The 26,069-nt window shown below is 40.7% G+C and overlaps 1 protein-coding gene across 1 annotated transcript in view; it reads right to left on the minus strand.

The window, feature by feature from the left end:
• lonp1 (lon peptidase 1, mitochondrial) overlaps positions 1-26,069 on the minus strand; it is an 80,133-nt gene that overhangs the window by 42,202 nt on the left and 11,862 nt on the right. The window contains exons 3-5 of the mRNA XM_084310256.1: positions 9,661-9,780; positions 7,113-7,281; positions 5,900-6,013 (exon numbers count right to left, since the gene is read on the minus strand). Coding sequence (XP_084166382.1) covers positions 5,900-6,013; positions 7,113-7,281; positions 9,661-9,780 — 403 coding nt within the window. The remainder of the gene's footprint in view (positions 1-5,899; positions 6,014-7,112; positions 7,282-9,660; positions 9,781-26,069) is intronic.

Consider the following 26,069-nt stretch of genomic DNA (forward strand, 5'->3'; position numbering starts at 1 on the left):
ACGTTCAATAAAGACAGCCCTGTACGCCGTGCTTGGGGCCCAGACCGTGGCGGAAGAAGTCCTCACGACAGTCCTCACGGAGATCGAGGGAGTATTGAACTCAAAGCCCCTCGGTTACGTCTCAAGTGATGTAGCAGATGTCGACCCAGTCACCCCCAACACTCTCTTTTTTTTTTATTGGTCTTTTTTCCCCCTCCATTTTCCTCCGATTTTCTCCCATCCCAATGTTAGTCGTATGCCAATTCCCAGTCCCTTCCTGGTCGCTGCGCTTTACCCCCCACAGTCAGATCATTTGGGAGAGTGGAGGCTACCACGTGCTTCCTCCGACACACGTCCAGCCAATCACCGCTTCTTTTCACCTGGCAGCGTGGATTCTCATTGAGAGGGCGTAGCGTGTGGGAGGACCACACTATCCCCCTCACGTCCAATCCGCGCTTAGCAGGCGCCCCGACCGAACTGTAGGAGTCGCTGTTTACAACGACCCGGACCCACCCCGCCAGCTTCTCCCACCCTCTGATACAGCCAATTGTATCAGTGCAGACGGCCAGCCAAGCTGGTGACAACCCCGGAGCTGTGAGCTGGATTCGAACAGGCGAACCAAGCTCACAGCTCCGGGGCTGGTGACGAACGCAATCTCCGCTCGACCACCTAACCGCCCACCCCCAACACTCTCTTGATGGGGCGGCTGGACCCCGCGCTCCCACAGACAGTGTACAGACCTGAGGAAGCGAACGGCCGAAGAATGTGGAGGTACAGTAAAGTATTGGCTGACAAGTTTTGGAACAGTTTCCTCCTCCACTATCTACCGTCTCTACAGACCCGCCAGAAATGGGTCAAAGAAAGAGACAATTTGACGGAGGGCACAGTCGTCATGATTATAGACCAGTCACTACCCCGAGCTATGTGGCCGGCCGGCCGCGTAAGCAAAGTGATCACTGGTGCCGACGGAAAGGTCAGAGCGGCAGAAGTGCTCGTCCAGGGACGGACATACACCCGACCCGTGGCGAGGCTGATAGAGTTGCCAAGGCTACCTGATTCCCTTGATGACGACCATGACCCACTGACTTTGTGAATTGCCCTACTCCTCACAACGGACATTGAGTAGTGGACAAGACGGTTAATCTGTCTCTGCTTATCTAATTAGGTGCAGACTAATTAGGAGGCGGCTGTTACAAAGGGTCAGATTAAACCGAATATATATATTTATTACTCGAGATATATTGTATAATATTTGTATATCGTCTGATATCCCTTGTATATTCCTTGTACATATACACGGAATATCCCTTTACCTAGGTACAGGCCAGACCATAATATTCGTTCTCCTATTGGACAGCGACCCCTAGGCGCCAACGACCATACCCCCAATGTCGAGTTCAAAGCTACCGCTAAGACATGTCTCAACATGCCCAGGTTTGCGCAGTAATACGAGACAGAACTGAGGTTGGCACTAGATTATTCACCCTACGTATAAATACGTCGCAGGTGGATACAGAAGCACTTAGCCTAAAAGTGACTTAGACCAAAACGTTGAAGCCTTCACCACGATACAACGTGCCGTGAAGTGGGCCCCCTTTGCCCCTAAATAGAGCCTTGAGAACCGCGTGCAAATTGATAGCTAAAGTGTCAGAGTTTAACGCTGTATCGTCGAGTTCGACTTATTCTATTGTAAAGTAATAGTCTATTATGTATAGTGTATCGTGCGGCTACCGTTCTACAGTGACCAGCATTACCACCGGTTCGTCGTACCGAGCTAGTGCACTTATCCAGGCTGGGCGGCCTAACCTCGTGCCGCCATCCGAGGAGTCCTAGACGAGAACCGTGTGGATATGTACACCGGAGAACCTACACAGACGAATGCAGAGCCTTTTCCGGCTGGATTATATTGCTTTGGTACTGTGGCTGCTGGAGCAGAGAACCGTCTACCCCACTGCTGTGTGGGATCTACCCTGTGAGGAGCACCGTCGAGCCCGCCTCTAGGACCCACAGAGGCTGGCTAGCTTTCATCCATGCCAGTGGTTCCCAAAGTCGGGGTCGTGATCCAAAGGTGGGCCGCGAGCAGCCACGGGTGGGCCGCGAGATGATTTAAAAAAATAAAAAAAAAATAATTTTTTTTTTTTTTTAATTTTTTGTTTTTAATTTTTTTTTTGTCAGGCCACTGAACTTAGAAGCAGGCCAGGACAGTGTTTCTAGTTGTATTCTAAAATTCTATTCTATTGTATTCTAAAATGTGACTATATGGTTTTATATTAACTTAATAAATAAACAAAAATGAAAAATCTACTTATTTCAACGAACATTTCAAACTAAATAACAGATATAAATGAATAACTAACTTGAACTAACTTAAAAGGATTGAAGTGATATTTGGCTTAAAAAATCGGTCACATGAAAAAAAAAAAAAAGAAAAAAAAAAAAAAAAAAAAAAAAATCTGACGATGTCCATTGGGCCGCGGCTCTCTGACGCCTTATTTTCTGGGCCCCGGCCTGAAAAGTTTGGGAACCCCTGATCCATGCTGCCATGCATACCGGAGTATAGCTGTTGCTTTGTCTACGGACCAAAGGATTATTGCACCGTCTCCTGTATCTGGAGTCTCTTTATTCCTCGTTGATCCAGACTTTTGCTCCCGACAATTCCTCTCCCCTGCTGGCTTACAACCGGAGGGAACCCCCCTTAGTATCTCCAGCTGACTACGAGTGTGCCTTATATAATTCTTATGCTACAGGTGGTATTAATTATACCCATCTTAATATGCTCATGGACTTACGCTCTTGACCTACTTAAGTGTTCTTCGCCATATAAGCGCAATTCATAATTCTCAATATTGTAACCCACTATTGCTGCTCTGCTAATAAATACTTCTAAATATGACTTTCTTTGTTAAGCCGTATTATTGTGTGGGTGTTCACCATATATACCGTGTACTGTATGGCCAGTAATTAAAGTACATAACTAAGTAGTGGTTTAATGATACCATACTCTCAATACAGTCAGGGAATTGTACCCCTCAGTTACACTAAGTGTGTGTGTGTTATGCGCCCTGATCAGGTGCTCCTAGTGTGATGCGTCATGTCTAGCTGTAGTTCCCTGTCGTGGTTTTGTAGTCCTTATCGTTTTCCCCTACAGCTGTACCCATTTGTAATTAAGCCAGGTGTGTCTTGTCTCGTCATTTCCTCATGTATAAGTATTCTATCTTTTCCCGTTGTCTGATGCTGATCCTGTTTGTGCAGTATGTGTTCTTGTCTGTTGTTATTTTAGTTGTTCCTTTATTCCAAAACCATGGTAATTATTCATTAAATATTCTTTGTTGATTACTTTGGCTACCGTCTCCTTATTATGTTACATTGACCCGACATCGAGCCTGCTAATTGTCAATGATAACGTAATAGTGTGTGTATCTATGTATGTATCTATGTATGTACCTATGTGTGTGTGTATCCATGTATGTATCTCTATGTGTGTGTATCTATGTATGTATCTCTATATGTGTGTATCTATGTATGTATCTCTATGTGTGTATCTATGTATGTCTATGTGTGTGTATCCATGTATGTATGTCTATGTGTGTGTATCTATGTATGTATCTCTATGTGTGTGTATCTATGTATGTATCTCTATGTGTATGTATCTATGTATGCATCTCTATGTGTGTGTATCTATGTATGTATGTCTATGTGTGTGTGTATCTATGTATGTATGTATGTCTATGTGTGTGTATCCATGTATGTATCTCTATGTGTGTGTATCTATGTATGCATCTCTATGTGTGTGTATCTATGTATGTATCTCTATGTGTGTGTATCTATGCATGTATCTCTATGTGTGTGTATCTATGTATGTATCTCTATGTGTGTGTATATATGTATGTATGTCTATGTGTGTGTATCTATGCATGTATCTCTATGTGTGTGTATCCATGTATGTATCTCTATGTGTGTATCTATGTATGTATCTCTATGTGTGTGTGTATCTATGTATGTATCTCTATGTGTGTGTATCCATGTATGTATCTCTATGTGTGTATATCTATGTATGTATGTCTATGTGTGTGTGTATCTATGTATGTATGTCTATGTGTGTGTATCCATGTATGTATGTCTATGTGTGTGTGTATCTATGTATGTATCTCTGTGTGTGTATCTATGTATGTCTATGTGTGTGTGTATCTATGTATGTATGTCTATGTGTGTGTGTATCCATGTATGTATGTCTATGTGTGTGTGTATCTATGTATGTGTGTGTGTATCCATGTATGTATGTCTATGTGTGTGTGTATCTATGTATGTATGTCTATGTGTGTGTGTATCTATGTATGTATGTCTATGTGTGTGTGTGTATCCATGTATGTATGTCTATGTGTGTGTGTATCTATGTATGTATGTATCTATGTGTGTGTGTATCTATGTATGTATCTCTATATGTGTGTATCTATGTATGTATCTCTATGTGTGTATCTATGTATGTCTATGTGTGTGTATCCATGTATGTATGTCTATGTGTGTGTATCTATGTATGTATCTCTATGTGTGTGTATCTATGTATGTATCTCTATGTGTATGTATCTATGTATGCATCTCTATGTGTGTGTATCTATGTATGTATGTCTATGTGTGTGTGTATCTATGTATGTATGTATGTCTATGTGTGTGTATCCATGTATGTATCTCTATGTGTGTGTATCTATGTATGCATCTCTATGTGTGTGTATCTATGTATGTATGTCTATGTGTGTGTGTATCTATGTATGTGTGTGTGTATCCATGTATGTATGTCTATGTGTGTGTGTATCTATGTATGTATGTCTATGTGTGTGTGTATCTATGTATGTATGTCTATGTGTGTGTGTGTATCCATGTATGTATGTCTATGTGTGTGTGTATCTATGTATGTATGTATCTATGTGTGTGTGTATCTATGTATGTATCTCTATATGTGTGTATCTATGTATGTATCTCTATGTGTGTATCTATGTATGTCTATGTGTGTGTATCCATGTATGTATGTCTATGTGTGTGTATCTATGTATGTATCTCTATGTGTGTGTATCTATGTATGTATCTCTATGTGTATGTATCTATGTATGCATCTCTATGTGTGTGTATCTATGTATGTATGTCTATGTGTGTGTGTATCTATGTATGTATGTATGTCTATGTGTGTGTATCCATGTATGTATCTCTATGTGTGTGTATCTATGTATGCATCTCTATGTGTGTGTATCTATGTATGTATCTCTATGTGTGTGTATCTATGCATGTATCTCTATGTGTGTGTATCTATGTATGTATCTCTATGTGTGTGTATATATGTATGTATGTCTATGTGTGTGTATCTATGCATGTATCTCTATGTGTGTGTATCCATGTATGTATCTCTATGTGTGTATCTATGTATGTATCTCTATGTGTGTGTGTATCTATGTATGTATCTCTATGTGTGTGTATCCATGTATGTATCTCTATGTGTGTATATCTATGTATGTATGTCTATGTGTGTGTGTATCTATGTATGTATGTCTATGTGTGTGTATCCATGTATGTATGTCTATGTGTGTGTGTATCTATGTATGTATCTCTGTGTGTGTATCTATGTATGTCTATGTGTGTGTGTATCTATGTATGTATGTCTATGTGTGTGTGTATCCATGTATGTATGTCTATGTGTGTGTGTATCTATGTATGTGTGTGTGTATCCATGTATGTATGTCTATGTGTGTGTGTATCTATGTATGTATGTCTATGTGTGTGTGTATCTATGTATGTATGTCTATGTGTGTGTGTGTATCCATGTATGTATGTCTATGTGTGTGTGTATCTATGTATGTATGTATCTATGTGTGTGTGTATCTATGTATGTATGTCTATGTGTGTGTGTATCCATGTATGTATGTCTATGTACCTTGACCTCCTCAGTCACAGTGAACTGCTCGTGCAGCACGTTCTCGACCTCCACCATCAAGATGTCATCAGAGGGAAGAGGCTTCAGCTCTGGAGCCAGATCAGCTGCTGAGATCTACAGCAACAAAACACATGTAGAAATACACACACACACATACACATACACATACACACACACACACACATAGATACACACACACACATAGAAAACACAAGTAGAAATTAGGGATGTCAGTTTATCGCGTTAATTCGATTAATTAATTACACAGCAAATTACCGCGTTATGAAAATTAACTAAATTATAATTTTTTTTTTATATATAATATATTTTTTTTTAAATCGCATTCATTCCATAAGCATGTAGAATACACATTTACAGACTTTTTTTTTAATATGGTCCATTTGCATGTTCTTGGTATCTGATTCTAGGGACATCTATGGATCTCAGGGAATGTATTCCCAGTGTCAGAAATACTGTGTCTGTTACTAGACTTGAGTAAATTGTAATGAACCAAATGAGAATATCAATAAAACATTTGTTATCTTTGACTGTGAATAACACCATGCTAAAATTAACCAGACCTGAAAAATCTAAGCAAATTAATAAAGGGAAGATGATTAAACAGAAGGTTTTGTAGATGAATGTACTGAATTCTGCCATCCAGACACATGCAATTTGAAATATGATTATAGAATATCAGGCATAAAATGGTTATGCGATTAAAATGCGATTAATGCGATTAATTAATTACACATCCTGTAATTAATTAGATGCATTTTTTTAATCGCCTGACAGCACTAGTAGAAATACATATAGATACACACACACACATAGAGAAAACATGTAAAAATACAATATAATGAATAATAACTATGTATATAAACTAGATGCATGTACAGAATAATATCTATAGAATAACAACTATATATAAACTAAATGTATCTACAGAATATAATAATATCTATAGAATAATAACTATATATATATAAACTAGATGTATCTACAGAATAATATAATAATATCTATAGAATAATAACTATATATATAAACTAAATGTATCTACAGAATAATATAATAATATCTATAGAATAATAACTATATATATATAAACTAGATGTATCTACAGAATAATATAATAATATCTATAGAATAATAACTATATATATATATATATATATATATATATATATATATATATATATATAAAACAGACCTTCTCCTCCATCTCCGTTCCACCTCCAGGCTCCTTGCGCTGTCGTTTGGGTTTACGTCGGGTGGGCGGGGCTTTGGATTGTGACCCGCCCTCTGCCTCCGCCTCCACCGGAGCTGATGATGTCATCTCCTCCTCAGGCTCCACCTCCAGCTGCTTTGTGATACGGATCCTGACAGACCATAATATAAAGGAGACCGATTACCATGAATGAACCAACTGAATGGTGATACAGACAAGAATAAAACAGTAGTAGTAGTAGTGGTCTTATCTTATAATACTACCTGCAGTAGTAGTAATATAATCCTACCTGCAGTAGTAGTAATATAATCCTACCTGCAGTAGTAGTAGAAATAATAATATAATACTACCTGCCGTAGTAGTATAAATAATAATATAATACTACGTGCCGTAGTAGTAGTTGTAATAATATAATACTACCTGCCGTAGTAGTAGTAATATAATACTACCTGCCATAGTAGTAGTAATATAATACTACCTGCCGTAGTAGTAGTTGTAATAATATAATCCTACCTGCCGTAGTAGTAGTAGTAATATAATATAATACTACCTGCCGTAGTAGTAGTAATATAATACTACCTGCCGTAGTAGTAGTAATATAATATAATACTACCTGCTGTAGTAGTAGTAGTAATATAATATAATACTACCTTCTGTAGTAGTAGTAGTAGTAATATAATATAATACTACCTGCTGTAGTAGTAGTAGTAATATAATATAATACTACCTGCTGTAGTAGTAGTAGTAGTAGTAATATAATATAATACTACCTGCTGTAGTAGTAGTAGTAATATAATATAATCCTACCTGCAGTAGTAGTAGTAATATAATACTACCTGCCGTAGTAGTAGTAATATAATATAATACTACCTGCTGTAGTAGTAGTAATATAATACTACCTTCTGTAGTAGTAGTAATATAATATAATACTACCTGCCGTAGTAGTAGTAGTTGTAATAATATAATCCTACCTGCAGTAGTAGTAGTAATATAATCCTACCAGTAGTAGTAGTAGTAATAGTAATATAATCCTACCTAGTATAGTACTACTACTACTACTAATAATAATATAATCCTACTTGTAGTAGTAGTAGTAATGATATAATCCTACCTGCAGTAGTAGTGAGTGATAGTGGTAATAATAATAATAATAATCCTACCTGTAGTAGTATAGTAGTGTGTTGGTAGTAATAATAAGTAGTATTATAGTAGTAGTAGTAATAATAATATAATCCTACATATAGTAGTAGTAATAATAGGTCGTATTATAGTAGTAAGTAATATAATCCTACCTGTAGTAGTATAGTAGTGTTGGTAGTAATAATAAGTAGTATTATAGTAGTAAGTAATATAATCCTACCTGTAGTAGTAAATTAGTAGTGTTGGTAGTAATAATAAGTCATATTATACTAGCAATATAATCCTACCTGTAGTATAGTAGTAGTGTTGGTAGTAATAATAAGTCGTATTATAGTAGTAATATAATCCTACCTGTAGTAGTATAGTAGTAGTGTTGGTAGTAGTAATAATAAGTAGTATTATAGTAGTAATATAATCCTACCTGTAGTAGTATAGTAGTAGTGTTGGTAGTAGTAATAATAAGTAGTAGTATTATAGTAGTAATATAGTCCTACCTGTAGTAGTATAGTAGTAGTGTTGGCAGTAGTAATAATAAGTAGTAGTATTATAGTAGTAATATAGTCCTACCTGTAGTAGTGTTGGTAGTAATAATAAATAGTATTATAGTAGTAAGTAATATAATCCTACCTGTAGTAGTATAGTAGTAGTGTTGGTAGTAATAATAAATCGTATTATAGTAGTACTATAATCCTACCTGTAGTAGTATAGTAGTAGTGTTGGTAGTAATAATAAGTAGTATTATAGTAGTAATGTAATATAATCCTACCTGTAGTAGTGTTGGTAGTAATAATAAATCGTATTATAGTAGTAATATAATCCTACCTGTAGTATAGTAGTAGTGTTGGTAGTAGTAATAATAAGTAGTATTATAGTAGTAATATAGTCCTACCTGTAGTAGTATAGTAGTAGTGTTGGTAGTAATAATAATAAGTAGTATTATAGTAGTAATATAATCCTACCTGTAGTAGTATAGTAGTAGTAGTGTTGGCAGTAGTAATAATAAGTAGTAGTATTATAGTAGTAATATAGTCCTACCTGTAGTAGTATAGTAGTAGTAGTGTTGGCAGTAGTAATAATAAGTAGTAGTATTATAGTAGTAATATAATCCTACCTGTAGTAGTATAGTAGTAGTAGTGTTGGCAGTAGTAATAATAAGTAGTATTATAGTAGTAATATAATCCTACCTGTAGTAGTATAGTAGTAGTAGTAGTGTTGGCAGTAGTAATAATAAGTAGTAGTATTATAGTAGTAATATAGTCCTACCTGTAGTAGTATAGTAGTGTTGGTAGTAGTAATAATAAGTAGTATTAGTAATAGTCCTACCTGTAGTAGTATAGTAGTAGTAGTGTTGGTAGTAATAATAAGTAGTATAGTAGTAGTATAATCTTACCGCCGGTGTCCCATGACAATCATTCTCAGTTTGTCTCCCAGATCCTGCATCTCATGTATTTGAACAAATGTTCCTGTAGAGTAAACAGCATCGAGCGACTCTACCACATCAGACTCATTACTGAGAGAGAGAGAGAGAGAGAGAGAGAGGAGATACAGAGTAGGAGAGATACATACAGTATGATTTAATCAAGAGTTCCATACTTGTCTTTACTACAGGCTAACAGAGGAGAGAGCAGTATAGTCACTCAGGCTAACAGAGGAGAGAGCAGTATAGTCACTCAGGCTAACAGAGGAGAGAACAGTATAGTCACTCAGGCTAACAGAGGAGAGAGCAGTATAGTCACTCAAGCTAACAGAGAGAGAACAGTATAGTCACTCAGGCTAACAGGAGAGAGCAGTATTGTCACTCAGGCTAACAGAGGAGAGAACAGTATAGTCACTCAGGCTAACAGAGGAGAGAACAGTATAGTCACTCAGGCTAACAGAGGAGAGAACAGTATAGTCACTCAGGCTAACAGAGGAGAGAGCAGTATAGTCACTCAGGCTAACAGAGGAGAGAGAACAGTATTGTCACTCAGGCTAACAGAGAGAGAACAGTATAGTCACTCAGGCTAACAGAGGAGAGAACAGTATAGTCACTCAGGCTAACAGAGGAGAGAACAGTATAGTCACTCAGGCTAACAGAGGAGAGAGCAGTATAGTCACTCAGGCTAACAGAGGAGAGAGCAGTATAGTCACTCAGGCTAACAGAGGAGAGAGCAGTATAGTCACTCAGGCTAACAGAGGAGAGAGCAGTATAGTCACTCAGGCTAACAGAGGAGAGAGCAGTATAGTCACTCAGGCTAACAGAGGAGAGAGCAGTATAGTCACTCAGGCTAACAGAGGAGAGAGCAGTATAGTCACTCAGGCTAACAGAGGAGAGAGCAGTATAGTCACTCAGGCTAACAGAGGAGAGAACAGTATAGTCACTCAGGCTAACAGCGGAGAGAGCAGTATAGTCACTCAGGCTAACAGAGGAGAGAGCAGTATAGTCACTCAGGCTAACAGAGGAGAGAGCAGTATAGTCACTCAGGCTAACAGAGAGAGAACAGTATAGTCACTCAGGCTAACAGAGGAGAGAACAGTATAGTCACTCAGGCTAACAGAGAGAGAACAGTATAGTCACTCAGGCTAACAGAGGAGAGAACAGTATAGTCACTCAGGCTAACAGAGAGAGAGCAGTATAGTCACTCAGGCTAACAGAGGAGAGAGCAGTATTGTCACTCAGGCTAACAGGAGAGAGAACAGTATTGTCACTCAGGCTAACAGAGAGAGAACAGTATAGTCACTCAGGCTAACAGAGGAGAGAACAGTATAGTCACTCAGGCTAACAGAGAGAGAACAGTATAGTCACTCAGGCTAACAGAGAGAGAACAGTATAGTCACTCAGGCTAACAGAGGAGAGAGAACAGTATAGTCACTCAGGCTAACAGAGAGAGAACAGTATTGTCACTCAGGCTAACAGAGAGAGAACAGTATAGTCACTCAGGCTAACAGAGAGAGAACAGTATAGTCACTCAGGCTAACAGAGAGAGAGCAGTATAGTCACTCAGGCTAACAGAGGAGAGAGCAGTATAGTCACTCAGGCTAACAGAGGAGAGAGCAGTATAGTCACTCAGGCTAACAGGAGAGAGAACAGTATAGTCACTCAGGCTAACAGAGGAGAGAACAGTATAGTCACTCAGGCTAACAGAGGAGAGAACAGTATAGTCACTCAGGCTAACAGAGGAGAGAGCAGTATAGTCACTCAGGCTAACAGAGGAGAGAGCAGTATAGTCACTCAGGCTAACAGAGGAGAGAACAGTATAGTCACTCAGGCTAACAGAGAGAGAACAGTATAGTCACTCAGGCTAACAGAGGAGAGAGCAGTATAGTCACTCAGGCTAACAGAGAGAGAACAGTATAGTCACTCAGGCTAACAGAGAGAGAACAGTATAGTCACTCAGGCTAACAGAGGAGAGAACAGTATAGTCACTCAGGCTAACAGAGGAGAGAGCAGTATAGTCACTCAGGCTAACAGGAGAGAGAACAGTATAGTCACCCAGGCTAACAGAGGAGAGAACAGTATAGTCACTCAGGCTAACAGAGAAGAGAACAGTATAGTCACTCAGGCTAACAGAGGAGAGAGCAGTATAGTCACTCAGGCTAACAGAGGAGAGAACAGTATAGTCACTCAGGCTAACAGAGAGAGAACAGTATAGTCACTCAGGCTAACAGGAGAGAGCAGTATAGTCACTCAGGCTAACAGAGAGAGAACAGTATAGTCACTCAGGCTAACAGAGGAGAGAACAGTATAGTCACTCAGGCTAACAGAGGAGAGAACAGTATAGTCACTCAGGCTAACAGAGGAGAGAGCAGTATAGTCACTCAGGCTAACAGGAGAGAGAACAGTATAGTCACTCAGGCTAACAGAGGAGAGAACAGTATAGTCACTCAGGCTAACAGAGAGAGAACAGTATAGTCACTCAGGCTAACAGAGGAGAGAACAGTATAGTCACTCAGGCTAACAGAGAGAGAACAGTATAGTCACTCAGGCTAACAGAGGAGAGAGCAGTATAGTCACTCAGGCTAACAGGAGAGAGAACAGTATAGTCACTCAGGCTAACAGAGAGAGAACAGTATAGTCACTCAGGCTAACAGAGGAGAGAGCAGTATAGTCACTCAGGCTAACAGGAGAGAGAACAGTATAGTCACTCAGGCTAACAGAGGAGAGAGCAGTATAGTCACTCAGGCTAACAGAGGAGAGAACAGTATAGTCACTCAGGCTAACAGAGAGAGAGCAGTATAGTCACTCAGGCTAACAGAGGAGAGAGCAGTATTGTCACTCAGGCTAACAGGAGAGAGAACAGTATAGTCACTCAGGCTAACAGAGGAGAGAGCAGTATAGTCACTCAGGCTAACAGAGGAGAGAGCAGTATAGTCACTCAGGCTAACAGAGGAGAGAGCAGTATAGTCACTCAGGCTAACAGAGAGAGAACAGTATAGTCACTCAGGCTAACAGAGGAGAGAGCAGTATAGTCACTCAGGCTAACAGAGGAGAGAACAGTATAGTCACTCAGGCTAACAGAGGAGAGAGCAGTATAGTCACTCAGGCTAACAGAGGAGAGAACAGTATAGTCACTCAGGCTAACAGAGGAGAGAACAGTATAGTCACTCAGGCTAACAGAGGAGATAACAGTATAGTCACTCAGGCTAACAGAGAGAGAACAGTATAGTCACTCAGGCTAACAGAGAGAGAGCAGTATAGTCACTCAGGCTAACAGAGGAGAGAACAGTATAGTCACTCAGGCTAACAGAGGAGAGAGCAGTATAGTCACTCAGGCTAACAGAGGAGAGAACAGTATTGTCACTCAGGCTAACAGAGGAGAGAGCAGTATAGTCACTCAGGCTAACAGAGGAGAGAGCAGTATAGTCACTCAGGCTAACAGAGGAGAGAGCAGTATAGTCACTCAGGCTAACAGAGGAGAGAGCAGTATAGTCACTCAGGCTAACAGAGGAGAGAGCAGTATAGTCACTCAGGCTAACAGAGAGAGAACAGTATAGTCACTCAGGCTAACAGAGAGAGAACAGTATAGTCACTCAGGCTAACAGAGGAGAGAACAGTATTGTCACTCAGGCTAACAGAGGAGAGAACAGTATAGTCACTCAGGCTAACAGAGGAGAGAACAGTATAGTCACTCAGGCTAACAGAGAGAGAACAGTATAGTCACTCAGGCTAACAGAGAGAGAACAGTATAGTCACTCAGGCTAACAGAGGAGAGAGCAGTATATTTTGATTGATTGGTGTCTTTATTGACGCAATATTTGAGATTCTGATCAATATATTGATATTTGCACCCATTTTTTGCAAGGATTGTTCAAACTTAGTTAAAACCTCTTTAGCCCCGAGCGGTCCATCGGCGGATCGCAAATGACATCACGTCATAAATCAATCTCTCCAGACTGTATGACATTAAGTAGCGTTTTTCCCCCCAAATGTATCTAAGAGTAAAGACCATAATCCTGTCACAACAGCAGTCATAGTGTATATTTTCAGCAATATGTTTGTTTACCAATAGGTTAAAGTGTTATTAGTAAGACTTTAGTTTATGGAATGTCTTAATAATTTAGCGAATATCCGCCATTTTGAATTAGCTAAACGTCGCCGAATGTAGTCATATTAGGAGAGGGCATCCAGAGCTCTCAATGAGCGTTGAAATTTCGAAAAACTACAGTACCCAGCAGATTCTAGCTTCCTGCAAGCAAATGACGTGTATGATTTTTTTTTTATTTCTCGGAATTCTCTACCACAAAACTGAACGTTATTGGCATAGATTGGAGCGCAGTTAGCGTGTTTACCTTCTGTGAACATTTAGCAACAATCCGCGTTGCAAACGGATTCAAAATGGCGGAGCCATATCCATTATAAGAATGGAACTGTACAACAGTAGATTTCATTCACGGTTCTTCAGTGCACGCCTGGTGATACTAAATCCAAATTGAACTCGGGCATTTAAAAGATAATATATGTATATATATATAAATGTGCAAATTGGCTATAATAAGGTAATTTATAAGCCTGGTATTCTATATTCTATAATAATATTTCAAATTGCATGTGTCCGGATGGCAAAATTCAGTACTGTATCTACAAAACCTTCTGTTTAATAATTTTCCCTTTATTCATTTGCTTAGATTTTTGTACACATGATCTCAATAAGGTGTTTTTCATGTCTGGTCATTTTTAGCATGGTGTTATTCACTGTCAAAGATGCAAAGCAAAATCATAATTTATATTCTCCTTTGTGTCATCACAATTTACTCAAGTCTAGTAACATACACAATATTTCTGACACTGGGAATACATTCCATGAGATCCATAGATGTACCTAGATACCAAGAACATGCAAATGGACCTTGTAGAAGTTGAGCAATCTTCCATTTACTTGCGGATTTTCAAAAAATAGGGCTTAACAGGTGAAGAGTTGTGACAAAGATATGTGGAGGAATGGGATATAACCAGTGTTGTGCTAGTTACTGAAAAATAGTAACTCAGTTACTTTACTAGTAACTTCATTTCAAAGTAACTTCGTTACTTTACTAGTTACTTACACCCAAAAGTAATGAGTTACTGTGAAAAGTAACAATTTAGTTATTTATAAAAAAAAAATTGCTCCCATGCCCCAGATACTCAAAATCGGTTGATCAACTTGACAGTTTCCATTCACATCACTGAACTCTGCTAAGCAATGTGGTCTAGATACAAACACAAATCTGACACAAACAAATGTTGTCCCGAGTCCCGATATAATAAGAAATGCGCCGGTTGAAGGAACAGCCTTGATGTCGCCGGAGCGTTTCATTATAACCATCTTGCAACGTTGTTTAAGATATCAATCAAAGCATTGCAACGTTAGAATAGTTAGGATATCAATTGTGCATGAAAGGACTATATTTATATTGTTTGATTAGTATTATGAGATTCCCTGGCAGATTTGTACAGTCAAAATCCGTTGATCAACTTGAGTTTCAGTGAACACATTGCACTCACCAAAGTCTGCGGTGGTCGAGATGTAACGTTAGTCCAGCTGACTCCAGCAGCCCCTCAAACATGTTCTTTATCTCGTTTCCATGTTGTATATTAATTATCTCTCCAAGTAGTTGCTGTGTCGGCTGTGTGTCGGCGGCTAGATTCTTCATAGCGTTTGTTTTGATTTCTAGAGAGCGTCTATTACTTTCCGTAGCCGCATTTCTGGCGGACGCTCTCTGATTGGCCAATGGCCACTGACTGACGCTGACTGACGCTTTCTGGTCAGAGAACGTCAGTCAGTGGCCAATCAGAGAGCGTCCGCCAGAAATGCGGTTGCGGAAAGTAATAGACGCTCTCTAGACTATAGACGCTCTCTAACTAACAAAACAAACGCAGGCGAAATCAAACAGGAGTCAGGAGGACGCTCGCTATGAATCTACATAAAAAGAACGCAGTAACGAACTAACAAACCATTTAGTAACGGTAACAGCGTTACTGAATTTAAAAAGTAATGCGTTAGAGTACTAGTTACGGCAAAAAGTTACTTCGTTTAGTCCCAACACTGGATATAACTACATCATCATCTGATCACTTAGTATATCCCTGTATCTAGGGTTGGGCATCGTTTGGATTTGAACAATTCCGGTTCCGATTCTCCATATCGATTCCTGTTCTGAACGATTCTCGATTCCGATTCTTTGAGGTGCAGGTCCACAGCTTATTTAGCAGGAGATTCTTTTTTTGAAAATTTTAGTTGACTTGATACAGTTTAATTTGGTTGCTGTACTGTAACTAGGGTATTAATTAACAAAGTAATAAAAAAAAAATAAAAAATTATAGAACCGGTTTTCGGTGCCCAACCCTACCTGTATCTAGAGATCTCTCAGTCTATCCCTGTTTCTAGAGATCACTCAGTCTAGGGATGCCCCGATCACGTTTCTTGCCACCGATACCGATCACCGATCGTCGTGAGCCATATCGGCCGATACCGATCCGATACCGATCATTTTTGATTAAAAAAAAATTAAAAGTTATATAATTTTTTATTTTATTTTATAAAATATATATATTATATAATTAGACTTGTACTTGTATTATCTGCGAGACATTGCCACCACGCAACAAGCTCCACTGTCTGTGTGTACTCTAGTAGCCTCCAGCTACGGCCAGGATTCTCCGGAGCTGCAGCTGGACCTATGACTCGAGTAGCCTCGAGCTACGGCCAGGATTCTCCTGCGCTGCAGCTGGACCCTATTGGTATAACGTTACTGTGCTCAGCAAGCCCTCAGCTCGAATACGCGTCGAATCAGTGTTATAAGACATTGATATCAGGAGCTATCTGCAGCTACTGCTAGCCGGATATATAACGTTGATACAGCGCCTCAGTGAATTATTTAGTTCAATGGGACATTTCGTTTTGAACAGTGAACTAACTTGCGCTAACGTGAGCTAACAGAGTATCATACACATCTCTACTAGACTATTGCTGGAGCATTTGTTGATATCAGGAGCTATCGGTAGCTGGCCGGCTAGATACCGTTCGGTTAGATAATGCCTCATCATGTATTAAACTAAAAGTGAATAGTTGACTGGGTCATTTTGTAACGGTAGCAGCTAACGTTAGCTCAGGGAGACGCCGTCCTCCCATCCCACTAGACTAGACCCGTGTTTACATGCGTGCGGGAGGGGCTGGAGGGAGAAGCAGACACCGCAGCGAGTGAGATCGGTTTTGACGATCTGCGAAAATAAAGCATTATCACCGATCACCGATCGCATATTTATACTGATTATTGGCCGATAACGATCGGTGGCTGATCGATCGGGGCATCCCTAACTCAGTCTATCAGTATATCTAGAGATCACTCAGTCGATCAGTATATCTAGAGATCACTCACTATCAGTATATCTAGAGACCACTCAGTATATCATCAGCATATCATCAGCATATCTAGAGATCACTCACTATCAGTATATCTAGAGACCACTCAGTATATCATCAGCATATCATCAGCATATCTAGAGATCACTCAGTCCATCAGTATATCTAGAGATCACTCAGTCCATCAGTATATCTAGAGATCACTCAGTCCATCAGTATATCTAGAGATCACTCAGTCTATCAGTAGTATATCATCTAGAGATAACTCGGTCTAGATATCAGAGGACTTGACATGGACCACACACATTGACGGCACAGCACAGCAACGCCTCTACTTCCTTAGACGCCTAAGGAAGTTCGAAGTGAGTCAGAAGATACTCAAAAACGTCTACTTGTGCACAATAGAGAGCATCCTGACTGGTAACATCGCCTCCTGGTTTGGGAATAGCACCGCACACGACCGCAGCAGACTACAGAGAGTGGCCCGATCAGCCGAACGCACAATTGGAGGTGGGCTTCCCACTCTCCGGGACATTTACAACAGGCGTTGCAGCGCCAAGGCTAAGAGAATAATCAAAGACTCTAGTCACCCAAACAACTGCCTCTTTGCACTGCTGCAGTCAGGCAAGCGCTACCGGAGTCTCATGGCCAGTACAGAGAGACTCAGAAGGAGCTTCTATCCCCAGGGCCCTCATTTATCAACGTTGCGTACGCACAGATATGTGCGTAACCCCTGCGTACGATCATTTCTTTTTTTTAAACTTACATTTTTATTAAACATTTATAGACAAACAACACAACATATACAATAACTTCAACAACACTATTAAACAGACATAAATAATAAAGAAAAAATTTAATACCCAAAAGACTAAAAATAAAAAAAAATACTGACTTAAGCAAATAAAAAACATAAAACAATTGTTATATCTTAAACAAAAATAAAATTAGAAAACATTAAGTGTGTGACATGGGTTCAGAGACCCTCTTTGAACCTCTTTCCTCCTTTACTCTTCGCCCTCTTGTGGTGTATTTGGTTCTTCCTCTGTGATGTCGTTTTCGTTCCCCTTGTAATCCTCCCACTTTCCCCATCTTTCTCCAAATTTCTCTTCCTGTAACCTCAGCATGTGTGTTATCCTCTCCATATCCTGTATCTCTTCCACTATTCCTACCCATTGTGCTATTGTCGGTGGGTCTTCTTTGTACCACAGTCTTGTTATTGCTTTTCTGGCCGCTATCAACATTATCTTTATTAAATATTTGTCCCCCCCTTGTATTCCCTCGTGTGTCAGGTCTCCTAAGTAAAGCACCAGTCCTGTTTGTGGTAACCCGTATCCTAATATTCTGATCATTGCCTCCCCTATCTCCTCCCAATACCCCTTCAGCTTCTGACATCCCCAGAATATGTGCGTGTGATTTGCCCCCTCCTTCCCACACATCCTCCAGCATGCTCTTTGTGTTGGTGCATATTTTCCCTTCAGCTCTGGGGTTATAAAGAATCTGATTATGTTTTTCCATCCAAACTCTTTCCATATCCTCGATCCTGTTGTTGAATGTTGCACCTCGCATATGTTCCCCCATTCCTACCCTGTTATTTCTATCTCTAGCTCTCTCTCCCATTTCTCCCTTATGTAATCGGTCGTGTGTCCCTTGCTGTTCATTATAGCCCGGTATATTGCTGATATTACTCTTCCTTGCCCCCCTTCGTATGCCCATACTATCATCTTTATTATTCCATTCTGTTCTTCGTCTTTGGCCCCCCTTATTTCTTTGTTGTAGTAGTCTCTAACCTGTAGATATCTGAAGTGGTCCCTGTTTTCTAGTCCAAATTTCTCCTTTAATTTTTGTAGTGTCTGCATTTCCCCCTTCTCTATCATTTTGCATATCGCTGTTGCCCCCCCCCCCCCCCCCCCTCTCCCACCTTCTGAATCCATGGTCTAACCTCCCTGGTTTGAATCTCTTGTCATGTGCTACCCATCTCAGAACCCCTGACTGCTTCTCCAATTTGTGTGTTTTTACTACACTGTTCCATATGGTCAAGGTGCATTTGGTGATTGGATCTAATAGTCCCTCTTTTTCTTTAAATAGTTCCCTATCTCCCACCAGAGCTTGTACCTTGTATCCCTCCCCTTCTTTTTCAATGTCTTTCCATCTTGCCTCATATCTGTCGTTACACCAGCACGTCACTGCTCTCAGTTGTGCTGCATAGTAATAATCTTGTAGGCTGGGTACTGCCATCCCTCCCTCTTCCTTTGGTAGTTGTAGTGTTTTATATCTGACCCGTGGTCTTCTCCCCGCCCATATGAACCTCGATATCAGTCTGTCCCACTCCCTGAATTGATTCTGTGGTATTTGTATCGGTAGTGACTGGAATAGGTACAGTAACCTTGATAGTATGTTCATTTTAATAACCTCTATTCTTGAATTGAAGTCCAAGGGCATTACTGTCCATCTCTCTAAGTCTCTCTTGATGTTCTGATTTATCTGTGTATAGTTCGCCTCAAACAGTTTCCCCACCCCTCTCGTGATGTTCACCCCTAAGTATTTAATCTTGTCCATGTCCCATCTTATCCCGTACTGTTCCCTAATTTCCGTTGTTGGGGTATAGTTCCATGCTAAGGTCTGTGTCTTTGTCACGTTTAGTTTGTATCCTGAGTAGTGGCCATATTCCTTCAGTGCCGGGAAGCTCTTGTCTGGTTGCCTCATGTATACTATCACGTCGTCCGCAAATAGGCCTAGTTTATATTCCGTTCCCTTTATCCTTACTCCCTTAATGTCCTCGGTCTGTCTGATCAGTTGTGCCAGTGGTTCTATGAAAACGGCGAAGAGCGTTGGTGAAAGACAACATCCCTGTCTGGTAGCCCTCTCTGATCTGATTCTATCCGTCAGGCTGCCATTCACCTTAACCCTCGCTGTCGGTTCTTGATATAGCACCTTGATCATCTTCATCGCCCTCCCGTTCAGTCCGAACCTCATCAATGTTTTATATAAAAATGTCCAGCTCACACTGTCGAATGCTTTTTCTGCATCTAGGCTAATCAGTACCGCGCTACCACCTTGTTTTTGTATCTCCTCTACTATGTGTAATGTCTTTCTCACGTTGTCCTGTGTCTGTCTCCCTTTAATAAATCCAGTTTGATCTTCATCTATAATGTCTGGCATAAACGTCTCAAATCTCTTTGATATTATCGATGTATACATCTTGTAATCCACGTTGAGTATGGACACAGGTCTGAAACTACTACATAATTCCCTATCCTTCGGTATTGTGGTGATTATGGCTTCCTTCCACGAGGGGGGCATTTTTCCCTCTTCCATCGTGTGTCTGAACGCCGCCCCTAACATGGGTGCTAATTCCGTTCTAAATGTCTTGTAGAATTCCGATGGGAATCCGTCGCTCCCCGGAGACTTGTTGTTTTTAGCTCTACTAATTGCCTCTTCCAGTTCTCGTTCCGTAATTATTTTATTTAATTCTTCATTCTGTTCTTTCCCTATCGATGGCAACTCTAGCTTCTCCAGATATGCTTCTATTTCCTCTTCTCCCGCTGCTTTTGGCTGTGTGTATAGTTTCTCATAGTATTCTCTAAATGTCCTCTCTATTTCAGCTGGGTCTCTCAATATTTCATTAGTCTTTGTATCCCTTATCGTGTGTATCGTGTTCAACTTCTGTTGCGTCCCAATTCTCCTAGCCAACAGTCTGGTCGCTTTTGGTCCCCCTTTGTTTCATGAACCTCGCTTTCTTTTCTATTTCCGTCAATAATTCCCTATTTATCCTGGCCTTTACTTCTTTGATTTCTCCGAGCGTTTCCTGTTCTTTTGATATCTGGTGTCTCCCCTCTAGCTTCTTCAGCTTCCCTATCAGATTGTGATATGTCTCCGTTCTGGCCTTCTTCAGCATTGCTGTCTTCTCCATCAATTTCCCCCTTATCACCACCTTCAGTGTGTCCCATAGAATGTTCGGATCTACCGCCCCGTTGTCATTTTCCTCCTTATACCTGGCTATCTCCTCCTTGATCTGACTCACCACCCCCTTGTTATTTAATATTCCTACATTTAGTCTCCAGATCGTGTTCCTCCGTCTCCCTTCTAGATCTACTGTCAGATATATGGCACTGTGATCCGATATGTCCGCTACTCCTATTCTGCTCTCCCGTACCCTGTAACTGTCCCCCGTCGTCATCAAAAAGTAGTCTATTCTCGCATATGTCACGTGCGGGTGTGAGTAATGTGTGTATTCCCTGTCCATGGCGTGCATCCCCCTCCAAACATCTGTAATTCCCATTTCCGTCATCTGAATATTCATATATCTACTGATTGGTGCCCGTCCTTTTCTAGTACTCGTGGTGTCTAGGTCGTGATTCAGTACTACATTAAAATCTCCCGCGCATATCAATATCCCTTCTAGTTCCATCACTATCATATCAAAAATGGTCTCATATAAATCCCTCTCACTCTCTGGGGGTGCATAAACATTCACTAACGTAATCATTTGACCCTCCATTTTTCCCTTCACCAGAACAAACCTTCCCTCCTTGTCTCTTACTTCCTTGATCAATTCAAATTTGACTGTTTTTGATTAACGTGATTACTCCTCTCCTCAGGTTCCGTTTAAAGGAACTATAGTATGTAGTATGTTTTCTCCTCCTTCCTTCTCGTTTGCATCTTCATTTTTAATCACTTTGTCACTTTTCGGGTCTTTATTTCTCCGTTTTTCACTCTTTTGACCAGGAGCCTCACCGCATGCGTGCTACCCTTCCGCTCTCATACCGGAAGTCGCGTACGATCATTTCTAAGCAAAGTGTGGGACTTATCTAGGGCTGACCTTCGAAGCTCTTTTTGGCAATCGAAGCTTCGGGGCCGAGCTTCGATTTTAATTTGAAGCTTCGGGAAAAAAAAATTTAAACTTCGTTTTTTTTTAATGTTCGAAGCTTGTGCCATCGAACGAAGCTTCGAAGTATTTAAGACAGCCCTAGACTTATCAAATTGAACTTGTGCTTGACTTTGTGCGTATATCTACGCACAGCTCGGAGCATGCATAGCTGACGCCCGGTGGTAGAATATGAAGCCTGCATGTCTGCAACGCGGAAATAAGCTTCCGTGCATTACTTCCAACACTGGCGTGTTCAACATATGACCCGTAATTCATTATAGTTCATTGTAAAATAGCGACAGTAGTGTAATTATAACGGACTCACGTGCGAACAAGATGTTGGCCTGCTTGTTTGGCACGGGGGGGCAGACGCAGAACACCCACCTCCAAACGCGATTAAATATTGTTTCAAATAAAAAGCGGCATACTATTATTTTGTGTCATGTTTCCAAATAAGATTGGCCACAACGAAATGCTTTCTACTTCAATTTGTTGGTTAGAATAGATACCTCCGTTGAAACTTCACTGAGACTAAAAGTAAAGGAATTTTTTTTTTTTTTTTTGTGAGCTCCACGCACAGACGTGATAATAATAATAATAATAACAATAATAATAATAGCTTCATTTTATATAGCGCCTTTCAAGAGACCCAAGGTCGCTTTACATAGATTGGGGGGGGGGAAATAACAAAGTAATAAACATAGTGGACAGACACAACATATGAATATGATGATGGGATTCAAGGTGGCGTTTTTATTGATCACATAGGCAGGCTATACATGGCACGGTCCATCGTGATATTGTAGATGGATCGAGCAATAGCTGTTACTGTACCACCCATGTAGCTGTCAAAGCTCCATCACAAATGCAGTTATGTGAATAGAAAGGGATTCCACTCAGTGATGGGCATTTGCCTGATAAATGTCGTTGCTGCCGGGAGGAAAGGCATGCTGCATGTTTTCAATTCATTAAATAAAACGGATACTTTTTGCAAGGGTTTACTGACTGTCATACAAATAATCAACCAACTACATACTGTAACTTTTCAGTGCACGTTCTTATTTACATTGTGACAACAGCCTTGTGAGCTCCCGCACACAGACATGATGGAATTCAAGTGCAAGTCTGTATTGATCACATATAGGCAGGCTACACATGGCGTATAGGCTACATCATACATGGCAGTGAGATTCATTGTTCTTGTATATGCTCTCGTATTATTGTTTATATAGGCTACCAAATACCAACATCAAAATAGATTGTATGCATCTACAAATCATATGCAGCAGGTAGAAAATTGACGGAAAATCCGTCACGATTTGGAATAAAATTGAGAACTTTAATCCCTGGGTATTAATCGAACAAAACGGAAAAAGGCAGTCATATTCCAGCACAGTCTTTATTAGTTAATATGGTCTTTAAGTTAATAGATATCATATCCGACATCACCGTACGTGTACATGTCTGTCAGCCTGCGTATTTCTCCATAACACGCTTCCCTCGGCTTAGTCCACTTTTCCACATTTCATGGGGGTGTTCCATTACCGTATATGGTTAATTACGGGCGGTGCTATATGCAAATACGTAAAACCGTGCACGAGCTGCAGCATATAACTCGATATCGATAATTATCGTCGATATAATGTCTGTCAAGTTTAATTAACTTCTTATGCCCGGCGCCGATGGACGGGCTATTAATAGCATAGATATATACAATAGACTTGTTTTGCTGCTGCGAATGTTGATGTCGTCATCAGTCCGCGCACGTTAGCAGTTAGCCGACAAGCGGAGTATCTCATGACAGACAATGTACTAAATATTACCCTAAAATACTCTCTTCCGCCCCAATATATTGAAACGATGTTCACTGTATACCCCACACTACTATAAACGTGGCCTCAGAATTCACGACACACACATACTCGGCACGTAAATATATAAAATAGTGCCGCGCAAGCTAGTTATCCTAGCCAGCCTGTTGTGTCTAAGCGGTGTATTCCATGACAATGTAATAAATATTACCCTAAAATACTCTCTTCCGCCCCAATATATTGAAACGACGTCCACTGTATACCCCACACTACTATAAACTAGGGATGCACGATATTGCTTTTTTGACACCGATAACTTTATGCTCCTCAAGCCGATAACCGATATCGATATTTATTGTATTATAAATTTTTCTTTAATGTATATATATTTTTTTTATCAAAAATATTTTTTTTCAACATGAAACAAAACATATCACAATACAATAATAATACATAAAAAGACTTCCCAGGACAATAACTTAACACCAACTTAAATGTGACCTAACCAGACAACAGAAACAAAAGCCAAGACAACAGTTTTGACTGATAAAGTGACCATATTTATTTTTCCAAATGAAAATTCACAATCCGTCAACAGCTTGTGTTTTTCAAAGCGGAGCCTTGAAAAAGAGGCTTTGAGTGGACACATCACCACCTCACATCACCACCACAACGGGTCACCTGCGGCATCACCACCGCCACGGTGTTGGGGGCCCGCGACGACGGCGCGAGCACGCTTGTACCTATTGACGAGTCGTTTGCTAAATTAAAGAAGTTTGACAGAAGGGCAACCAGCCAGGCAGCGCCGTTATCTCACGGGACGAGTAGCTACATTAGTTAGCCGACAACCAGCCAGGCAGCGCCGTTATCTCACGGGACGAGTAGCTACATTAGTTAGCCAACAACCAGCCAGGCAGCGCCGTTATCTCACGGGATGAGTAGCTACATTAGTTAGCCAACAACCAGCCAGGCAGCGCCGTTATCTCACGGGACGAGTAGCTACATTAGTTAGCCAACAACCAGCGCCGTTATCTCCCGGGACAAGTAGCTTCATTAGTTAGCCAGCAACCAGTCAAGCTAACGTTAGCTGGCTCCAGCAGCTTGTTGATGTCGTCGGGAGCATTTAGCCTGCTGGCTACCTAGCTCCACTTCAACCAGCATCAGGAGATCCAGCAGCTTGTTGATGTGCTAATAGCCTCAGCAACCTAATGTTAGCTGGCTCCAGCAGATCGACAAGCTGCTGGAGCCAACGTTAGCTTGCTGAGGCTATTAGCACATCGACAAGCTGCTGGAGCTCCCGATGCTGGTTGAAGTGGAGCTAGGTAGCCAGCAGGCTAAATGCTCCGCGACGCTGAACTGCATGCGCCGGTCTGTCTGTCGAAGACCGAGGGAACCGCAGAAGGGCTCAAGCCGCTAGCTTTTAAGCAGTCCTTGGTGGTGCAAATTAACCTGGCTACTACGGAGCAATAAGTGACTGCGTATTCAACCAAGGGTTGCATCACAGCCACGAAAGGGGCTAGCTTTGCTTAGCTCCTCGCGTCGTCGTGGGCTTCTAAGTTAACACAATAACACACTGTCGTGGCGGTGGTGATGCCGCAGATGACCCGTCGGGCTGGATGTATTGCAAGTTGTTGCCATTTTCCCTCCTTGTGGAACGTCTGCATTGCATTTATTACAAATAGCAAGCGATCTTTTTTCTCTGAAACTCCGAGTACCGACGCGGCCATCTTTGTTGTTAACTTGCGTGGCTACGTCACAGCCAAGAAAGGGAGCGCTGGATTTGTGTAAAACGCCCTGTTCCTAAACCACACGCTGTCAGTCGTAGCACAGTACTGACAAAACGGGAGGAGACTTTAGTCAAAACAAACGCACTTCATTCCAATTCACCCACACCGCATTTTTTTTTTACAAAAAAATATATTATATTATCGGAGCTATTAACACTTTGGCTGCCGGGAACCGTCTTTAGACGTCTTTGCTGGCCATGCTAAAGTTGCCGGAGGACGCGTTACGTCGTCCTTATATCATGTTACGACCCTGGCTCATGGGTACGCAACCTATGTGTAATCAACACCAAAACCCTGTGCTCTAACTCAAAAATGCTACTAAACCAAGGAACTACTAATATAACTATAAGCTAATGTACTGGTAACCCAACGGACAAGGACTGTAAGAACCTGACAGCTCTTTCACTAGGCACAGACAGTGCATGTGTGTTACTGGGTCTGCCTTTGAAGCTCCCCAGCAGGTAACCAATCAGCACTAATTGGCTAATTGGCAGCCCTCACCTGTATGCCCT

The sequence above is a fragment of the Notolepis coatsorum genome (assembly GCF_963971535.1).
Source record: "Notolepis coatsorum genome assembly, chromosome: 3".
NCBI lineage: Eukaryota > Metazoa > Chordata > Actinopteri > Aulopiformes > Paralepididae > Notolepis > Notolepis coatsorum.